Here is a 22,038-nt window from a genome sequence, read left to right as displayed (position 1 = left end):
CACGCCGCATTGCTGCAGTAATTTAGACAAATGGAGCCCCAACTAAGTACTGAGTGCTGTACATGTTCATACTTTTCATGTTGGCCAATATTTCCAAAAATCCTTTCTTTGTATTGGTCTTAAGTAATATTCTAATTTTCTGAGATACTGAATTTGGGATTGTTGGGATTGCAACCTAAGTTGCCAGTTATAATCAAAATTAAAAGAAAGAAACATTTGAAATATATCAGTCTGTGTGTAATGAATGAATATAATATACAAGTTTCACTTTTTGAATGGAATTAGTGAAATCAACTTTTTGATGATATTCTAATTATATAACCAGCACCTGTGTATATATACTGTATATATAAATTTTAAAACATTAATTTAGTTCACCCAAAATACACTTCCATAAATCTATGATAATAATTTATATTTTAGAGAACTGCATACATAGCACATTTGTATCTGCTTGTACCAAGTTTTAAATCAATACACAAAGAAAAGTAGCTCTGTCTGTAGCAGCTTAAAGTTCATCACAAGGAATGAGAAAACTTGATCATGGATCGTTCATATGTTTTATACACTTCTGGACACTTTTTTTACTGTTTTACTGTTTAAAGAGATTGTCATGATATCTCAAGACCGTGTTAGTTATATTTTAGGGTGTAAGTGTCGTGCTGTGTGGAATTCAAAATTTCTTACAAAGTTCTCACATTATAAATAAAAAATATATTAATAATAATAATAATAATAATAATAAAATAAAAGATTGTTAAGAGTCTAGCCTTACTGTAGGCCTGATATCGTCTCATTTCACAGGGTAAAGTACACCAGAGTACAGTTGCTTGTTACTACAAAGTGCATCAATAAGAAAATAAAAAAAATGACAAATTAAATGTCCATACTACTGTCACATTCACATATTGAATTGAAAGGACCCCTTAAAACTATTTAAACTGTACAAAAAATACCATAAACAGAGATTGAGCTCTCACTCAGACTGATGCTTCACCTAAATTTTATTGTTACACAATTTTCCCCTGGTCCTCTCTCTCTTTTTTTCAGTCTGTATTGTCAGCTGATCTAAATAAACCTTTTCCTTTCCCTCCTGGTCCTTTGTTTGAAGGTGCTTGCACAGAGACGGTGATCTCTGAGAATGTAGATGTGTTTTGTTCTGGGGAAGATTGGCGAATGACGAGCTCTTTAAACACTGAGTGCATCATGTTATGCACTTCCTGCAAGATAGTATGGACAAAAATACACTTTAATAGAGGGAGGATGGAAAACTCATTAGGATTATAAATGAGATTGAAATGCCCTGACCTTATCCACTTCTGTTGAGAATTCCTCTCCGCTTCCTCCATCGGCAGCGGTTTCGTCTCATTTGAGGGCTGTGTAAGTTATAAATTGACAGATTTAGTCATGATTCTGTAGATAATAATCTGTGATTTTAAAATCTATGTAAAAAGCAAACAATCTAATTACACACTCTAATGTTTTCCGCAGAGCGCCAGGAGAATTTCCGGACACTGCATTTTGTCCTGTGGGTATTTGTAATGAAAACTTTCTAGAAGTGACAGGACTCGGCCCGACTCCGGCTTTATCACTAGTGACCTTGAGCCTAGAAAATGATTACAGAAAGAATTATTGTTCAGTTTAGCTAGTTATTAATGATTAATGAATTGCATCATTGGTCATCATTATGGAGTAAAAATTACATTTCATTATTTGACCATCATGTACTAAGAATTAATAAAGTTCTCTTAGATTACATGTTTGTTCCTTTCTTGTATTTATATGGAAAGTGTTCAAGTCACATGATAAACAGAACAACATACAACAATTGGGTTCCAGAAGTAAAAATTCACATTAATTTTCTCCTCATTTCTGTAACATTTAAAGACAGACCTACTGTGAGCTATGTGGTTGCTATAGAGTATTCTTTTGCGTAAGGCATTATTTAAAAAAACTAAAACAAATATTATTATTATTATTTTTTTATCGATTGCATTCAACAGCTCTGATTCCGCAGAACAATTTCCACCAATTTCAGTGCCAAATAAATAAATCAAACTCCCTACACTCTCCAAAAACTTAAAGGGGTCATATGATGCTTTTTTTTAAAGATCATTATTTCGTGTATTTGGTGTAACAGAATATGTTGATATGCTTTAAATAAAAATACAACATAATTTTTCAAATACTGTACATTATTGTAAGTCCTCTATGCCCTGCCTCTCTTAAATGCATCATTAGCCGTGTTTCCACTATCGAGCTAAGACCGGGCGTTCTAGTGCGAGCCAGGGCCAGTCATGTTTCCACTGTCACTTCCGGGGCTTGATCGTGCCTCGCCGGGGCTTCCTCGGGGCCAACGGGCAGGTTTTTTTGGCCCGACGAAAACCTTGGGCCAAAGCGGGCCAGCTGAGGCTAGAGGAGGGGTTATGAACAAAGGCAGAGTTTCTCCTTGTCTAGAGAGCGTCAGCGCAGATCATTTCAGAAAGATAACAGCTTTAACACCAGCATTAAAGACGTTTTAAAATAAGTTGAGCTCAAAACTCACTCTTAGTTAGCAGCAAGTGTTTGAAATAACTTGATCCGATGTGGATTATAATCACTAAACAAGGCAGAAATATTTATAAGCGATGTAAAAGACTATGCACGCTAAACATTAACGTTACCATAGTAAACATGGTAAATATGACCGCTTGGATAAATCAGACGTCAGCTTCTTATTCTCTATCACAATTGTGTATTTATTAAGTAACATTTTAACTGTCGTTTCATTTCGTGAGTTTAGCTCCACGTTGCATAATGACTTTTGTTCGGGAGCTTTTATAAAAATAGAGAGTCTGCACTACGGATCATTTCAGAAAGATAACAGCTATAACACCAGCATTAAACACTTTTTTAAATAAGTTGAGCTCAAAACTCTCTTTCAGTCAGCAGTGAGTGTTTGAAATAACTTGATCCAATGTGGATTTTAGAATCACCATACAAGGCTGAAATATTTATAAGCGATGAAAAAGATATGCACGCTAAACATGTTACCATAGTAAACATGGTAAAATATGACCGCTTGAATAAATCAGACATCAGCTCCTTATTCTCTATCACAATCGTGTATTTATTTAGTAACTTATATTATCTGTCACAAGCCTGTTCTCGAGAGTTTTTCTCACGTTGCCTATCATAAAAGAATATAGCCTAATAATGTTTTTTGTTCGGGAGCTTTTTTTAAAAATAGAGATATTATCATTCATTCTAGATGTGACAGCTACTGTGGCTAATGAAACAAAAACAGACTCGACTGAATAAGCAGCCTTTTTTCATGAGCGCAATTCATTTGCACAATTTTATTTCTTGTTGTAGCAGTATGAAACTAGACATAAAAGTCTTAAAGACTAAGGAGATGGTTGTTCATTTTAGCAGGAAAGCACTTGCACTTAATCTAGTGATTATTAACGGCACACAAGTGGATGTTGTTGAACAATATAAAGTATTTAGAAACAATTTTTGATAATATGTTGAAGTTAGCTAAAAATACTGACGCTATAATTAAAAAGATCACAGAGACCCATTCTTAGATCTTTTTAGAAATCATTTGTTGAAAGCATTTTATCTTTCTCTTTCATTTGTTGCTTTTCTTGCAAGGTATTGTAAATGTGCTCAAAAATAACAGGTGTTCCTTCACATAGTCTTGCATCTTGTTATGAACAGCAAGGGGTGAAGATATTGCGTAAAATAATGGGAGATAGCACACACCCTTTGTATTCTATTTCGAGTGGATGCCCCTTGGGAGGCGTTTAAGAACTTTTAGGCTTTCCACAATCCATTATAAATCTACTTTTGTGCCTGATGCAATTCGTTTATGTAATAAATATAATTAATTGGTTTATATATATGTAATGTATTTTGAATATTTGTTAAGTGTTGTCTCTACATCTGAAACTGACAGTCAAATTAATTGCCCCATGGGGATAAATAAAGCTCTGAATGAAACTATGGTAAATGGATGGCACTTTGGCACTCTATGTAATAATAACAGCGCTTTTTTAAAGAATGAAACAACCATGTGGTTTTACAAGTACATAAAACTCAAAATGGTTATGTAGTTCATGTCTCTACATTCAGCGGTTCGCATTAAACAGCCTGTGGGGGTTTTACCGTGTACTTTGCTCTGCTTTCTGCTCTTCTTCTGTCTGCTGTTTGCCACAACTGGATCTCAGAGTTTCCTTCCCTTTCTGATCTTGGCCTCCATCCACGCTGAACAACACAGAGGAAGATGACTGAGAAGTGTTATGCCACTCCAGACTGTGGCTGGTAGTAACAGATTGTGGCATTGACTCAATAGTGATACGTCTGTTGTTCCCATGAACCACAGCTCAATCTTCTAAATGGCTTTCATTTGCATAACACCAAATACAATCATGAAAAGACAGTGACATAAATGAGTATACGTAAATGCATTGATTATGGACAATCAAGCAAATAAACAAGTGAAATCATTAAGCGGTTTCTTCAGTTGACTCTTTGCACAGCTCCGCCCCCTTGGTTACTGTTGTTCATATCGAGAAGCTTTACATAATGTCCCATATGAATTTTAGTTAAATGTGCTCCTATATTTATTGTATATGTAAGTATATTATGTGTGTATTATTTGCTTTGAGTAATGTGGCTATCCAAAGAGATGAAAACCTACCTAGGCACACTGATATATTTACTTGGGATGAGACCCTTTGTTCCATTCAGCTCCCCTCTCCACCAATCAGAGGAGGCTTTGCTTTGTAGGACGAGACGGTCTCCATGTTTAAAGGACAGCTCAGCAGAAGAACGGCCTGTGTAGTTGAACAAGGCCACTCCTTGCAGCTCTGCACATCAAAACAGATCAAAAGGAGTTGGTTAAATTCTGCTAGTCCAAATGCTGATAAGTAAACCATGTTAACCCTACCGTCTTTTGCTTCTTTTATTTGAGATTGCTCTGATTCTCCATCTCCTTCGGCCTCACTATAGAGATGAGAAATATCACACATTGTTTCAAAGCAGCTTTACCAAAAATCATAACGTTAAGACTTTGTTAGCACATGTCCTTAGCACATACTATATGTGTGTGAGTGTATGTATGCACAGTGCACTTCAAGGCTGGAGCTTAATTCTTACCAGTCGTCTTCTTCCAAAGTCATGCACTTTTCATACACTGGCCCAGGTAATTCATTCTGGCTAGGGAAGATGCTCTCATGTTGGATAATGATGGTCTTGACCAGTGAGTTGATGCGCTGAAGCTCTGCTGCATCGCCGTTGTTCGGTCCCCTCACCAGACTGGGACCAAAACACACTGCCAGGTTATAGGGCTGCATCATGTTCTCATCACTGTACTGGGAGACACTTTACACACAAGTACAGACATTCAGATGTTGGGGGTTTGTGATTGAAAAAGAGCAAAAACCAAACACACCGTGTAATACTCACTGGTGAAGGAATGCGAAAAGATATCTCATGACAATGAGGAGGGAGGCAGGATATGAGGAGATGATGCACTTCAGCTGTGTTAATTTCTTTGTCTCGTCATCTATTTCTGTAATGGAGGTAAAGTTAAAGACTCCATATGATTAGTTAATTGTGGTTCTGTCTAGAAGTCGACAAAAATAAACTTTTAGCAGATATGCTTTTAAAACGTTCAGCCTTTTTTTAAACCAAAATATTGACTTTTGTCGAATAAGATGCTCTCTTAAATCTAGAATCTACTACCATTAGCTTGTAGCAAATAATAATAGCAAAATCAGTTAGTATATATATATATTTATTTGGGACAATATAAACATTTAGAAAGATATAAGTACCGGTAGTAGTACTTATAATAAAAAACAAGTATAAAATAGAACACACACACACACACACACACACACACACACACACACATATATATATATATATATATATATAAATAGAAATCAATATCTGTGAAATATAATATTTTTTTCAGTACGGAAAACAAAGAATGATTTATAAATTTCTTTATGTAACATAATACGCTAAAATAAAAATTCTTATGCTCACCAAGGCTGCATGCATTCTAAATGCACAATAAGACAATAATATTGTGAAATATTATTACAATTTAAAATAAATGCTTTCTATTTCAATATATTTTAAAGTGTAATTATTTTAAAAGCTGAATTTTCATTATCAATGTTAAAAAGAGTTGTGCTACTTAATATTTTGGTGTTTTTTTCTTTGATATATAGAAAGTAAAACAAAAAAAAACCTGGTATTGTTTGAAATAGATATCTTGTAATATTACAAATGTCTTTACTGTCACTTTTGATCAATTTAATGCATCCTTACTGAATAAAATCTTACTAATGGTAGTGTACACAATAAAGTAATTTGCTGAACTAAAAATCAGCCCTGCAATACGTCATGCCCACACTTCCTGTTTAAACAGAAAATCTCACCACAGGAAAGAAAGCATACACACGATCAACACACAAGCAGATAATGGTGTTGTAAAGTGCTCTTACGCCCACACTCCATCAGCTGCTCATAACTGTCCTCAGGAAAGAGTGGTTTCATTAGACCTCTAAAATAAAGTTTCAGCACTCCAGCCACAGAGTCCATGTCACAGCCCTCATCAGCAAGAGGGTCATCGCCTATGAATAAATACAAAAATCACAGCCTATTACTAATGCTCAGAGAAAGTGAGGAACATATCATTGCCCACTGCACATACCTTTCTCAAACGCATCCTTCAGCTGATTCACCACCATCTGAGATCCCGACACTCTGAACAATCCCTCATGATGTAGACCTAACCAGAGAAAACCAGTGATTAAGATAGAAAGAATGGTAGAAAGAGGCATTAACTACTGACTTAGATTTACCATTGAGGTTGATGAAGCGAATGCAGCTCTCCACCACGGCAGGAATGAGCTGTCCTGAGGCCTAATGGGGAGAAAACACAGAGTGAGTCAGATGCCTTGTACTGTTCTGAGTCAATCCAGAACACTTCCTGAATCAGAGATATTTACTTGGATGTATGATAGAAGATCCCCATTGAAAAGCTTCTGGCTGATCTGGGAACCAGGGTTACTCTTTTTATGACGCACAGATCTTTTGGAGCGTGTTCTAAATAAACAGTTTAATTGTGACAAAATGTTTAATTATAGTCATCACCAAAAATTAAAAAAAGGCATCTTCTGCTCTTGCTACCCCAATAAAAATGAAGGAACTTACCCAAATATTTTTACAGAACAAAATGTATCTATTTTAAGCTTCAGCTTCCTTACCTGCAATGGTTACGGTCAACACTTTCAGCTGATAAGAAAAAGAGCCAGAAGAACAAAGTTGAAGAAATAATTGCATTTGTTTGTGTGGTCTTTGCTTTACAACAATGTCTGTAAAAATAGGAGACATTATTCCACCTTTCTGAATGGCAACCTTTAGCAGGTCATGTTTGGCCTCCAGTTTTGATATTAAAGAGCTGTTACAAAGATGCTCCCTGACTTTCTGTAATATAAAGTCACACGAAATAGACAATCTCAGACGAAAACAGCAATAGAAATATAATACTACTACTAACAACATACATAAAAATTATAGAAACATAATAGATTACCATGAAGTACAAACTCTCAGTGTCTGGAAGGCTGGCTCTGCGCCTCTGCAGATATGTCTTGCTGACTGATACATCACCCTCTGGTGAGGATGGGCTGCTGGGAAAGTCTGGGGTGGATCCAAATGTGTCCTCTACAATACCATCCAGCATGGAAGACTGAGCTGACTGAAGTAATTTGCCAGACTGCAACACATTTGATGAGTATTAAACCCAATTGCTAAGGAGTACACAAAAATACAGTATTAAATTATACAAATAGCCCTAAGTACATCTATCCTATTTTTAGTAGAGGGCCACATAACACGTGATGGTTTTGTGTACCTCCTCAACCTCCATGGTGACTGAAGACAGCCTGGACTGCAGCTGATGGAAGCGAGTCACCAGCTCGCCCAACATTTCACAGTTTGCTGACACCTCCACTTCCTGGATGAAGATATATACATAAGCAAGCACACATTTCTCCACTTATACAGATATATTTTATCAGGCAGTACCTGGTCGCCTTCACAGGGTTGATACTGAAAGCGGAGGGGCATGCAAAAGGCTGAGATGTTAGCCTGCATGAGAGTGTCTCTGTCCTGGTTCTGATTTAGTTCTGAAACCGTTGTGTCCAGCTGCTGCAACCCAGTGCTCAAGTTCTGCTGGGCCCACTGGCGACTGGCCATGTAAAAACGAAACACCTTGGATATGGACTGGTGGTAACCCAGATCACAGCACTAAGAGGGCATGCAATGAGGGGTTGAGTTAAACCTGCTCAGTACTGAAACGTGATTGTATAGCTTGTGTAATGAACTCACATCTATGAGGGTGGAGAGATCCTGCAGATAGTATTTGCTCATGCATGCATTCGCTGCAGCCAAGTTGAGCAGGTAGTCATTGCGTGCTTTTGTGCACTTTAGCCGAATCTCCTGAACTTTATTTTGCCTCTGTGCACAGATAAAGAGATGAAATGTAGCCTCAGATGTAACTAGAACAATCACTTGTCCACACACATTTAGTGAGTCAATTCAGGTCTCACAATGTGACCACAATAACCAACTGCTGTGATCTAGTCTGCCTACCCTGTGCAGCTAACACTTGCCCCACACCATTCTGCACAGTGGAGGATGCAGCACATGTTCATGAAAGCAAAACATTCTCTTGTTCCCTTGATTCTGTCACCAGTCAGAGTTTTTGTGGCATAATGTAGATTAACATAAATTGCCACATTCCTAATTTTCTAGGAATGTGCCAACTAAATAATAAATGTCTACAAAGTGGTCTACATGTATGTATGCATGCATGCATGTATATATATATATATATATATATATATACACACACATATATATATACACACACACACTTGTATGCATAATATGTGGGGAAACATAGTGAAAATTCTCTCTCTCTCTTTTTGGTAATCAACATTATGCCACAAGTGCTGTTGATTAAGCTTAACTTGTACTGATTCATAGATGCATCTTTATTATAACCATTACAAACACAACAGTTTCATATGTTGGTATTAAAAAGGGAGTTATACTTTCTCTATTTGTCTTTCCATCTTTTTAGAAGCACTTTGCTTTTGCTTTTCCTCCAGTCTGACTGCATCCTTTAGTTTGCCTTCGGCAGACAGGAACTCAGTGTAGTACTGGTAATACGTCTTCAAGGTCTGGTTTTCAACATACACAGGAATAAGATTTGCAGTGACATTTTACAATCCATTAAATGTAAATTCAAGCAAAAATTGTTCTGAAAAAAGAACGTGGCTTAATGAGAGGACTGATGCGATAAACTCACTGTATGAAGTTCTGTGGTGACCTTCTGAAGCCCATCCTGTAGCTGGGTGCAAATTTCTCTGCTCTGAAAATATAAATAATGTAAAAACAGAAATATAAATGATAATTTTAGCAACTGTCTATTACAATGTCAGGCGAGTGGTAGGTGGCTATGCGAAAGGTGTCTGGCAATGTACTGCAAAGTATCAGTGCAGAGCAAGCCACATGTATATACATGGGCATGTTTGCTCCAAGACATTAAATATGTGGGTGTTTATTTTTGCAAATGTGGTAGGATGTAAAATTTGTCTGTGATGGTAGGTGTGTACCCGCTTGGCCAGGCGTTGGGCATGTTCAGCACAGTGTGAAAGCTGTTGAGGCAGAGTGTTACTGTAGCTGTCACTCAAGAAACTGTGATCTTTGCTCTCCTGCCGTGTTTGTGTCAACAACACCTGCCAGCAGTTAACCACTGACTGATGGCTGGGCTCCTTCCTGAGGGGCACAGGAACAGAGAACCGAGTTATCAAGTTCCTGGTAAGATACACAGCCATACAGGCATATACGTTTTGCCTAAAATAAAACCTATACAGTACCTTTTTAAAATTTGGTGTCCGTACCTTTTTTTTAAATATATATATAAATTAATACTTTTACTGAGAAAAGATGCATTTAATGAATTAAAAGTGACAGCAAAGTCTTTTATAATACAGTTTTCTAATTCAGATAAATGCTGGAGTAATGGCTTGAAGTAATCACTGGAATACATTACATTTCAATATATATTAAAATAGAAAACAGTTACTTTAAATTGTAATAATAATAATTCACAATATTTCTAATTTGACTGAATTTTAAAACAAATATATGCAGGGTTGGTGAACATACAAGACTCCTTTCAGCATAGTCCTTCAGAGTCACTTTACGATAATTTGTTAACACTGGCTAATGCATTAACTAACATTAACAATGAGCAATACAGTTGTTACAGTAATTATAAATCTTTGTTAATGTTTGTTAATTAAAATGCAACTGTTAGTTCATGTTAGCTCAGGTACATTAAATAATATTAACAGATACAACTTTTGATTTCAGTGATTTACTAAATGTTGAAATTAACATTAAGATGAACAAATTCTTCAGAAGTATGTTAACTAAAGTAAACTAACACGAACACATTGAACCTTATTGTAAAGTGTTCCCAAATATTCCAACCAACCCCAACCTTTTGATCAGTAGTATGGAATTATATATATAATACTTTTTGTGTAATTCTTTCTTGAAAAAAAGTGTTTGGGAAATCTTTCTTTAAAATAAATTACATTGTTTTTTTTAGGGTGGCACAAGTGCCCAATTTTTGTCACTATTTGGGGCCATTGAACAAATGCATTTATAGGTTAAGAACAGTTTTTCATGCATTAATGGTGATTTTTTTTCTTTGCATATCCTCACTTCCTGGTTCTGGAGGAGAACTTGTCACACAGTTTGTCCAGTGAACGGGCGTACTCCCCCTCGATCTCGCCTCGTCTGCGCAAATAATCAAACAGATCTTGCAACACCTGAGTCTTCTGCTCCAGCTGACCGTCAAATACCCTCAACTGATCGGCCAGCTGCAAACGCACCTCTAGTGGAGAGAAAAAGAGACAGCCCAATTATATTTCTATATATGTTATGTTTCATTTGACAGGTGTTCAATAACAATTAACTGGAACATGTTGGCTTCACAAAGTTTAACAAGACGGATGGCGATGGAATAACAAAAGCTAACAATGACAAATACTTCTACAACATTAAGATTAATAAATGCTAATTTCAATATTCAACAACATTGACAAGTTGTATCTGTTAATATTATTTAATGTACCAGAGCTAACATGAACTAAGTATGAACATTTTTTATTTTTATTAACTAACTTAATATCAAAGATGAGTAAATTGGTTATCTATGATTTCGGAAGCACATACAAAACCTGCAGCAGAAACGGATCAGCAAATTTCATAGCATTGGAAAGCAATCATTTTGGCTTTCCATTGCTCAGAAATCTTTAAGGGTATTAAATATTAGGACATCAATACCTTTTAACTGTGTATCATAGTCTGTCGTGCTCACTCTGTCCCTCCACAGTTTGACATGGGAAGACATCGTAGCTCCAGCTAGGTGAATGAACAGAAGCTTAATAAGAAGTTTAAAGAATATACTTGAAAACGATTTTCATTGGCACTTCATGCTTTTTAATTTGATATTTTGACGATCTATATGACTCACAGTAATGAGAAACATGTAAATTAACTTTCAGTGTGGACTAGTGCCAAGTTTAAAGCTATATTCAAATTTCTTTGGCTTTAAGATCTGAGTACTGAGGCAATCAAGCAACAAGTCTATAAACACTTTCTGCAGTTGACATCATAAAAAATGTCTTGCATAATATACGCAGATTCAAAAAGAAAAAATTAGAATTAATAAGCATAGCCTATATACTCTTCAAAGCAACTTCAGCACTCATTCATCTGTTCATTGCAGGAGTGTCCTCATTCGACATTTGACCGTGGTCATCCGTCATGACCTACAGTACGGTGGATGTACAGTGTACTGTTCAATTTTAGTGAACAAATTGCACATCTTTTGTCAAAAAGGGGAAGGTAGAAGACTTCCTGTGTCAAGAGCAAATCAGACAGCAGCAGCACATTCTCACCGTGAATCATGACAACAGGCCACCCCCTCAGACTCTCTCCTTCTGTCATTCTTCACAGAAACTTCCCCATTCACATCCCATAAAAGTAACCAAATGTTCACTGACATATCGTCAACAAATGTTAACAGGCATATTCAGAAAATGAAACATGCATGTTTCCGAATAAAAACAAAAACAAATTTTAATAAACTTTCTTGGCATAGCTTGCTAGCTGGCTTAGGTTAATAATAATAATAATAATAACAATAATAATAATAATAATAATAATAATAATAAATTAATGAATAAAATATAAAAATATATAATTTTATATATATATATATATATATATATATATATATATATATTGCTAAAATAACTTACTCTATATATATATATATATATATATATAGAGAGAGAGAGAGAGAGAGAGAGAGAGAGAGAGAGAGAGAGAGAGAGTAAGTTATTTTAGCAATATGTGTGAAAAAAAGTTTAATATGCATTTTTAATTATATTATATGTATTAACCAAAAGTAATGTATGGGGAAAAAAAGACAAATTAGCACGTGCAAACGGACAACTACATAAGTAGAAAATATTTCACACATTAAAACGACAAAATTACGCTATTATTGCATTTGTAAGTAAAACCACAACACTTACCTTAGTAATTCCTGCAGATGTTCACATTGGCATTCTCAATAGATCATCATAAACAACTTCCAAACTCCTTTATTATCGCACGTCCAAACCAAAGCCCTAAGAAACTGTCTTTGCCTCGCACATACATAAGCACTGTGAGATGCAGAGAAAGACGAGGCTGCTGTCCTCCTTCCTCACTCGGTCACTGTGTAGTGTGCACTGATGCGGAGTAAAACCTCACATTACTGGCCCCTCCTCCCTCACTGTGCCTTCTCACTTTCACAAACACTATATTTTCCATTTGGATGCAAGCAACCTGACAGACTTTATTTAGGGCTACACACCTCAGTAATGGCTATTGGTCTAACCGTTCAAACGTCTTAGAGGACTATTGTCATTCTGAAAGTAAGTTTCAGCTTCCTCTGAAGATCTTCCCACGCAGGCCGACAATAATAAGGTCGCTAAGACAAACATAAGCAGTGGAAAACGCTTTCATTTTGATGCATCTAAAATGCTTTGACCGTATAATGAGCATTACGACCTTTCTGTTTTCCTACTACAGCAGATTATATGGATCATCAGACTGCATCACATGCCATTTTAGTTCATTTACGCAGATACTTTGTTCCTGTTCCTTTAATACATCCCCAAGGACTGATAATAACCGTCGAAATTCACTATATTATTAATCACTATTAAGTGAGACCTCGCTTCCCTTTCACATTCTCACTAACAGTTCTATTGCTGATACGTTTTCTTGGTGTTAGGGTGTTAGGTCGTATTCATTTCCTTCCTCTCCTGAGTTTCTTATCTGTTTCCCATGATAAATCGAAATACGTCTATTTGCCACTCTATTAGTCTCATTATTGGAACTATAATTTTCATTATATATTTTATTTGTATTTTATTCACTAGAAGAGACACACGGTATGCAACTGGATATTTCTTAAGAACACATTGTGACAGCTAACCACAGTCAAATACCACAACTGGGCCACAAGTAGGCTACATTAAAAGTCTATTGTCCTCCTACTGCTGTGCACAGTATAACGCTAAAAAAAAATTATCAAATTGCACTTGTAAAATTATCAAGTTATCAGTGGTTTATATGTGTGAATTTTACCTTCTGCTTACAAATTTGTAAAGAGTAGAAGTGTGACGCAAACTGGCCCATCATGGCCTCCTAACAATCAAGCCCCATATCTGCTGATTGGGTTCATCACTTTCTCAATATCTTGTCTGGGGCAAAGTTCAAGCTCAAACCGGTGCGCAACGTTTTGCTACGGTTTCCGGTTTGACTGACATGTTTCCTGGAAACGGTGTGCAAAGGGGTTTGTGATACATTTTCTCTTGTTTTGGTGGGTGTATCAAAAAATGTCAGCCCAATCATCAGCAACGTGTCGATAACCCACGCGGTGTTAAAGAGACAGCTCGCACAATGTAATTAACATCAACATAAATTCACAGCAGAAATTATTTTGTTTGTACGGTTATTTACATTAAAGGCAAAATAAATGAAATAATAAGAGCACAAATATAGATCTGAAACTAATTTAAGTCTGTCTAGATATAATTAAGTAATTGCAATGTATTTGGTCCATACCCTTTTCTTAGGAAGGTGTGCTAAATGATGATTAATGTAACATAAAAATACTATACATATTTATTTATATATTTTGCTATTGTATTGTGGAGCGATGCTTTCATAAACTTGTCTATACTTCTCTGATTATTTAATGTAAATATTACAATATCATCAACAGCAGTGATCAGCAGTAATGATAAGCCTAATACTCACCATAAGTAGCCTAATAAGGTCATATAAATCATAACTTGGTAGTCTCGGAGGTAAGAATTTTAAATTCAATTCAGTTCAAGTTTATTTGTGTAGCGCTTTTTACGATACAAATCATTGCAAAGCAACTTTACAGAAAATTTAGTTTCTACAATATTTAGTAGTAGCTTATCAGTGGTGACTGTCAGTCTGTGTGCATATGACAGAAAATTATGGAAAAATAAAACAGACGATGAACACTATGAACAGCAATTATTATATGATGCAATCAAACTGATAGCAAAATTAGGTACATCTGTAGGCTATGTTGTTTCAGGGTTGGCATCATCTGAGGTCCTCTGTGAACACAGCCCTGTTCTTGTCGACTTGTGAATCGTCATCAGTCGTCGTTTAAGTACTGTTCCAATTCAAAATTCACATCTAGCCAATTACAGTTCAAATCCCTGGAGGTATTCTTGCTTCGCCCTTTTTCTCAATGGTGCATCCAGAGGTGACTTGTGCGAACTTGAGCAAAGAATACTTGAGGAAGCCAGGAATTCCAGAATGCATTTCACACCAATCAGAGAACGTTAATGGCGGAAGGGAAAACCTGCATCGTTTTCTAAATATTACTGTTATTGTATCATGAAATTCATTTCTAAGAAAATTTCAGACAAGAATGTCAAATCTGTTGTTTATTTGTAAAAAACGTTGCTTTGGCAATTTTGGATACGTGAGCTCCAGGTGATCACCAGGTGCTCGTTTTTTCATGTATCCCGCTGCAAGCAGCCTCATCTCCGTTAACATTAGTCCTTTTGACACCAAAAACTCAAGTTAGTTAATGCTCTGATCACATGGTTCAGTTTATGACATAAAAAATTACAAATGTCTTAATCACATTTTATTGAGTACATGGTAGTGTTCCTACTGCAGCAAAACAAACAAACAAACAAAAAACCTTCAAGTGATCATGACTGCGAAGACTGAAAATAGAGAAGTTTTCGGAGGACGCTGAAAAATCCGGGCATCTGTTTATACAACCCTTTGGCAGATATTTGGGAGACCGCATCATTTACCTAAAGAAAATAGATATTTAATATATATACTTTATTTAAATACACAAATTTTGAAATATATACATTTTATAAATATAATTATCTCTGCTTGAAAGTCAAACCAAAAATATTTATACATATTACATAGGCATAAATTATATGAATAGTGTCTGTTTTAGTCTAACTTGAATGTCTAACTTATGCGTACCTTAATTTTTTTTGTTTGGCACAAACCTAAGACTGAGTTTACACTGCAGGGCTTAATGCACAAATTCGATTTTTTGACCAAACCCAATTTTTTGTTCCACCTATTTACATCCAATTAAGTCACGACTCGTGTCTGATACTAACTGTACATTTACTGTATATGAATCTCTACCTAAACTAGAATGATTCCAATGCTGATCTCATACAGCAACACAGTTGACGCTTGGCTTTTGAACAGCTGTATATAAAAATTAATTATATAATTGACATGGTTCTTTGACTTTACTGCACACTGGCTGTGATTATCTCACTTATACCTTGATCACTTACCAGCCCAGCAGTTGTTTGTTTACAGCATTGATGTTTACAGCGCACAATTTAACTGAACGGATAAAAAGTTATTTTATCTACAGATCGTTAATTACTTAAGAACAGGAAAATTATCATCTTGCTGAAAAATATGAATGTAGCTTTTAGTAGTGAATATATTTTATTTATAAAATTAAGGGGACAGCAGCTCAAAACAAGTTTGTTTCGGTGTGCATAATCTCTCCTGTATATATAAAGTTTGCATCCCAATAAAAGAAGCTGAGTTTCTGCCTGCATACAGCACATAGGCAACTCCTGCTTTATAATGTGACATTAAGAAAGTTTAGTGTATATTATCATGTTTAGATGTGTCAAGATGTCCAGGTATCAGATATGTATCAAACCATATTTAGAAGCAGCTCAGAACGGATGAAAAAAAAAAAAAAAAAAATCACATCTCTCATGGATTTTTATGCTTAGATGTGTACAAAATCCAATCTGTCACATGTGAGTAAATAAATCAGATTTTTAGTTTCCTTTAAATGCAACACAAAAGCATGAGTTTATTTTATGTCTGGCACCAGTGAAAATATAGTACTTCAACAAAAATGTGTATGTGATGCATTTTGAAGAGCAGACTATAGTTTTTGCTTGGTGTCAGATCTTTAAAAAAAATTATCTATAAAGCTAGCAGAATATATAAGATAGCAGAATATCAACTGCTTGATATGGTACGTACTGTACCATCATACTGCTCTACCCTAATTGGTAGCATTATTATGGAATTTGCTTTGATTTGGTTTCTTTTTTTCCATTTTTGAGCATGTATTTATTATATCTATCAGTTGTTTTAAGAAGCTTTACGAGACAGAAATGTACCATCGTCAGCATGGTCACCAGATCTTCCGTGGCAGCATTCTCCTCAAGCACACGATCAAGATTCTCCACATAAAAGGATCCGGCCTGTGTGTCCCTCCAGGAGACATAGCCTGCAGGTGCAGTAGCATTTATCATCTTATTTGTGTTTAGCAATCAATAGGTTTGTTTCTGTAATGACCAAAATCACGGACCTGGAAAGGTAGAGTAGGACACCAGGATGTCGCTGAGTGTGGGCAAAGTGGCCCGAGCATCCAATTCATCAGGCGTGCGGGAGGATATGGGAATAGAAGAATGCTCCTTTTCATCCGGAGGAACCTCAAACCCTGTATCCTTCTTACCTACAGATGAGAAGAAAAAGTGAGGCAAACTAATAAATATTACATTTAAAAATCTCAAAAATTTTGGATTATTTTTAGGTGTGGCCAGTTCAGCTTGAACAAGTCGTGAAAGTGCGTGGGAAAACCATTTCTATATCTTTTCACATATTTATATATTCATCGCTTTCAGCAGCGTGAATGGCATGGATTTTGAACATGAAGATTCCCGGTAAATGTGACCACCAACCACCTTTTGGCTATGAGACTTGTGAAAGATTTCTGAGATGCCCACCTCCTCCACAGGCCTGGATGAAGAACAGCTTGGGCTTGCCCTGCAGAGAAGGACAGTTCTGGCCGCTGAGGTAGTTTGTGATTAACTGAACTGGGACAGATGGTCCATCAACACCATGCACTGCTCCAGGAAAATGAGTGTGGTTTGCCTAAAAATTAGAGAAGTGTAAAACACCAAAGCAGATTGAGAAAATTGCTCTAATTCTTTTTTTGTAATTCTTTGCAGGTTGTACTTCTTTGTTGAAAACGAATAGTCTTCAAAAATCTGAAGAGCAAATATAACATATCCTCTTTTTTGAAGAAAAAAATATGTGACTGGTTTTACCTCAGTACCATGTGAAAGTATGATCACCACACAGCAGTCATACGCAGAATGATCCCTCTTTGCTAAGAATGACATCTCTTGTTTTATGTTCTACATTGTAGGGGAGAAATGTTCTTAATCATTTTTAAAAATGTATGAAAGACAGACAGAATTTTATCTTAACTTTGTTTACAGTGAGAAGAAGAGGAAGTATTGTGCTTACTTTGTATTTCAAGTTCCTTTTTACAATAACCTCAAAGTTGAGAGCCTTAAATATTTTCTCCATCTTGTCGCAGTCAATGTTGGACCCCTTTCGATCTTTCAGATCAGAGGCTGGGTCAAACTTGAAATTGTTTATAATCAGGCAGATCCCACATGGACTGGCATCCATCTTATAGCACTACACAAAATATAGTGAGTGGTTAGGTACAATTCCGCAATTAAGATTCTTGGTTTGTTTGTTTTAAAAGAAGTCTCTTATGCTTACCAAGATGGCATGTATTTGATAAGAAAATACAGCAATTTATTATAATTTAAAATAAATACAAGGTTGTCATGAAACGTTAGATGGCACAGGCTGATAGCTCCTAACTCAATATAGTGACTTCATTATTCATATTGCGCAGCTAATTGGTTTTTGTTGCATATGCAGAAAATGAGCTTGCTGCTCAACAGTCAAATACTTGGCCAGTGTTTGCTGTAGCAATTTGCTGCACATTTCAGAAACCCTGCACCTTCCCCAGCTCCACCTGTCTAGATCTGCTACAGGGTAATTTCATATCTGTTATATGCCCAGCAACAGTAAGGCTTACATGTTCACAGCAGGATTTCTGTGGATGTATTGACAGTAGCAAGTCGGTACTTGCTCTGCGGCAGCAACAGCGTAGAAAATCTATTATAATTAATCGAATTAATCGCACATCAGATTTGGAGAAATGACTCTGAAAAGATCATTTAAAGTCATTGTTGTGCAAAGCATCAAACAGAGATTACAAAAAGTAGGTTCAGCATGAAATATCTTGTTTGATAAAATGTATTACATATACTCTTTTGGACCATGTGAGTAAATGATGACAGAATTGTAATTTTTGGTTGGGTGAACTATAACTTTAATCATTTATTTTCTTAAATGTATTATTACTATGAAAATATTAAATGATTTCTTTAATGAAATTATACTCTAAATAATAAACCAAAACTGCCAGTAGGTGGTGGTAAATGTCATCATCGACTCATTTATTCATTCATTTGATTCGTTCAAATGGCTGATTAATTCAGGAGTGAAGTAAAGGGTTCTTTATGAATGGTTCCTTGAATCATTAGGCTTGTTCGAATTGAAGCGGGTTATCACCATCAGACCGATCAGTGTGTGACATCAAAGTACCACAAGAGATTAGAGAGCAGATGACTCCTTGTACTTTTGAAGCCACTTCAAAGCCAACGCGACTATGGCCAATGGTTCAATGCGTTAAATGGTTCACCAAATTCGTTCAAAATGTGGATTAAGAAATGAAATGCTGCTGTGGGTTGCTCAGAGATTAACAGTTCTGATTTGTCTTTATAATTTGGTTGGCAAAATTGAGCAAAATAATACAATATTAACTTAATGAACAGTTGTGTAAGATGAGTATCACATTTGCACTTGGTGATATTACACTTAGCCTACAACTTGTGTCATATTTCTTAACTACGTGATGTAAATATGAGACAAATTTTCAAACAGGGCATTTTGCCCCATATCTTGAATTTTAGGGATATTTTCTAGGATCCATCACACAGTAAGTTGTTGCCTTGTCTCATATTAGTTATGAAATGCCAGATGATCCACATAGGTCTTGGGCAAGTGCGTTAAATGCATTAATAATTTTAACGCATAATTTTTTATCTCATTAAGACGTTAAATTACCAGCCCTAATATGCACATTCTTGCATACTTTTAATTAAAAAAAATTGTAGAAAGACAAGTCCAAATACACTTGTACTCAATTATCAGTGAATAAGAATAAATGACTTTTAAAACTTTCAAGATTGTTATGCGAGAGTGATCACGGTTACCTCTATACGGTCACGTCTGGACCTGTTTGGTCTCACCTCAGTTTCAGAAGCTGTGTATATGCATAAATCCAAATGTTATTCATGCTTTACAACCAAATTCCCATTTACTTTTTAATGGGTAGCATTTAACAGATGAAAACGAACATACTTTATTGAGAATTAAAACATGATAGTGACTCACATGTGCTGAGAGGCTTTGGCACAGGCAGGCTTTCTTGTCCCAGTGGTACTAACCGTGGAGGAGTAAAATCAAATCTGTCTGTTTTTTCTGAATATTTTGGATTCTCTGCATTGAATCATAAAATCTGATAAGATATCTCTATGTATCTTGTAATATACTTTAGGGGGAAAAATCACAGCAAAATGCCAGTTAAGAGGATCATGGGTAGGTGAAGGTGGTTTATGTTCCATTGTTTTATAGGAACATCCCAAGTTAAATTTATCCAAAGAAATCTTGTGTTTTCAATGGAAGCAACACACTTACGGACTGGCAGAGGGATCACTGAAGGCTGTTCAGGGACGGAAGAGGGCAGATGAGCACCATCTCCACTCTGAAGGAGCTCTGCGAGGTCATGTTGGCCGGTTTCATGCAGGCACTGCAGGAACGCTGGGAAAGCCTGATTCCCTCTCGTCTCTAAGATTATCAACAGTTGCCTGGCTTGGTCACGTCTTGTTATCTCGCTCTGTTAGGAGAACAATGTTTGCATTTGCAGGTTTGCACTCACACATGAATGGTTATATCGCCTTACCTTCACAATAAACTAATTATGCACAGTATTATCAACTGTGAACATCCTGTATGAAGCATGATGGTTTGAGATGTTAAACAGGTTGTTAGAAACTGACATTCTGAGTTTCCATTCACTTTCAGTGCATCATGTTCCATACATTTAATGTGAATGGCAACTGTGACTGTCATTCTTCATTTGTGTTCCACAGAATGAAAGAAAGTCATAATGGGTTAAAGGGGGTAAGTAAATAAATAACAAACTGTACTGTTCTTTTGTGACCTTTCACAATGACCGCATGTGAACTTTCACGATCCCGTTGCGTTCCCAGTTTCCCATTTGTAAACAAAGACACCAGTTTTACCTGTATTTCATCGATCATGTCCTGGGTGAAGACCCCCTTTGACAAAAACCCATCGCAGATGTCTGCAGGATTTAATCTCGTGACTAGATCTTGCCTATACAGCTGAAGAATCTGTCTATGTTTGTGGTCCATTCTACACACTGTTAAAAGTGTTTATGACTATGAGACGTTTTCAACATGACGGAATTTTTGCTAATTCATTTGCGGAAGTTAAATAAAAAACGCGTAAAAACAAAACTTTAACTCAGCCGAATTTACTTTTAATCAGCATAAAATGTATCTCTGCTCGCTCGGAGCTTCGATTCTCTTCCTCGTTTACAGCTTTCTGGCGAGGACGTCACGCTCCAGGTGTCTACAAAAGTACAAGTGAAACTGAAAAGTTTTAAATTGGATGTGATTTCGGTTTAAACGAAATGCAAAATTTCATACGTAGATAACAAAACGGAAATTTTAACTGTGGAAGTGAAAGTATGAATACAGTGTCTATGAAAAAGAAAAAAAACATTTAATATTAATTAGTGAGAAAGTTACATATACATAAAAACCCTATTTTATACGTAACTTAAAACAATAATGTAGTGCTTTGTGTAATTGTTGAAAGTAAAAATGTAATGGGAATAAAGTTATTATTAAACATTGTAATACTAAACAGCAAATAATTAATCAATATCTTATAATATTGTTTGCTTAATTTCACGATTAACCATCAGATAAATTAAAAACCAAAGAATAAAGCAATGAAGTCAAAAAGAAAAATTAGAATTTTTAAAGATTTTTTAAAAATTTAAAGATTTAGATTTTTTTTAAATTATTGTTTCTGTTTTATATCACCATGTGTGGGTGTACAATGTTTTCACAATATTTTATATAATGCCAAGTATTACTTGAGTGATAATAGCAAAACTGTAGCGCCAACTGCTGGCAAATGCAGTGAATGTTGCGAAATGTCATTTTGGCTCTTCATATAATTAAAAATGTTACAAAAATACTCGGAAGTTCAAATCTAATGCAGACGTGGAATAACACACATCCCGATAGATACACCCACCTCAGGCATCTTTTGCTTTGGTTCTAACTAAGGGATCTC

The 22,038-nt window shown here is 35.8% G+C and overlaps 1 protein-coding gene and 1 pseudogene across 2 annotated transcripts; both read right to left on the bottom strand.

Annotated features, from left to right (window-relative positions):
• Positions 1–394: 394 nt before the first annotated feature.
• Positions 395–13,878, bottom strand: LOC113065547 (SLIT-ROBO Rho GTPase-activating protein 3-like; annotated as a pseudogene).
• Positions 13,879–15,124: 1,246 nt separating this feature from the next.
• LOC113065546 (caspase-9-like) lies at positions 15,125–21,293 on the bottom strand. Of its 2 annotated transcripts, none has more exons than XM_026236879.1 (10): positions 20,952–21,293; positions 20,344–20,542; positions 20,041–20,145; positions 19,860–19,909; positions 18,028–18,204; positions 17,826–17,915; positions 17,502–17,649; positions 17,084–17,230; positions 16,893–17,002; positions 15,125–15,518 (listed from the first exon to the last, which is right to left on the bottom strand). In XM_026236879.1, the coding sequence occupies exons 1-10, from the start codon at positions 21,081–21,083 to the stop codon at positions 15,411–15,413; spliced, it is 1,266 nt and encodes a 421-aa protein (XP_026092664.1). In that variant the 5' UTR covers positions 21,084–21,293; the 3' UTR covers positions 15,125–15,410. The 2 variants fall into 2 exon arrangements, with proteins under 2 accessions (XP_026092664.1, XP_026092665.1); XM_026236880.1 differs by having other exon boundaries at positions 20,041–20,088.
• Between the last annotated feature and the right edge of the window lie 745 nt (positions 21,294–22,038).

This window comes from Carassius auratus, chromosome 48 (assembly GCF_003368295.1).
Source record: "Carassius auratus strain Wakin chromosome 48, ASM336829v1, whole genome shotgun sequence".
NCBI classification, from domain to species: domain Eukaryota; kingdom Metazoa; phylum Chordata; class Actinopteri; order Cypriniformes; family Cyprinidae; genus Carassius; species Carassius auratus.
Note: the sequence above shows the minus strand (reverse complement) of the source record. Positions and strands in the feature narration are given on the sequence as shown.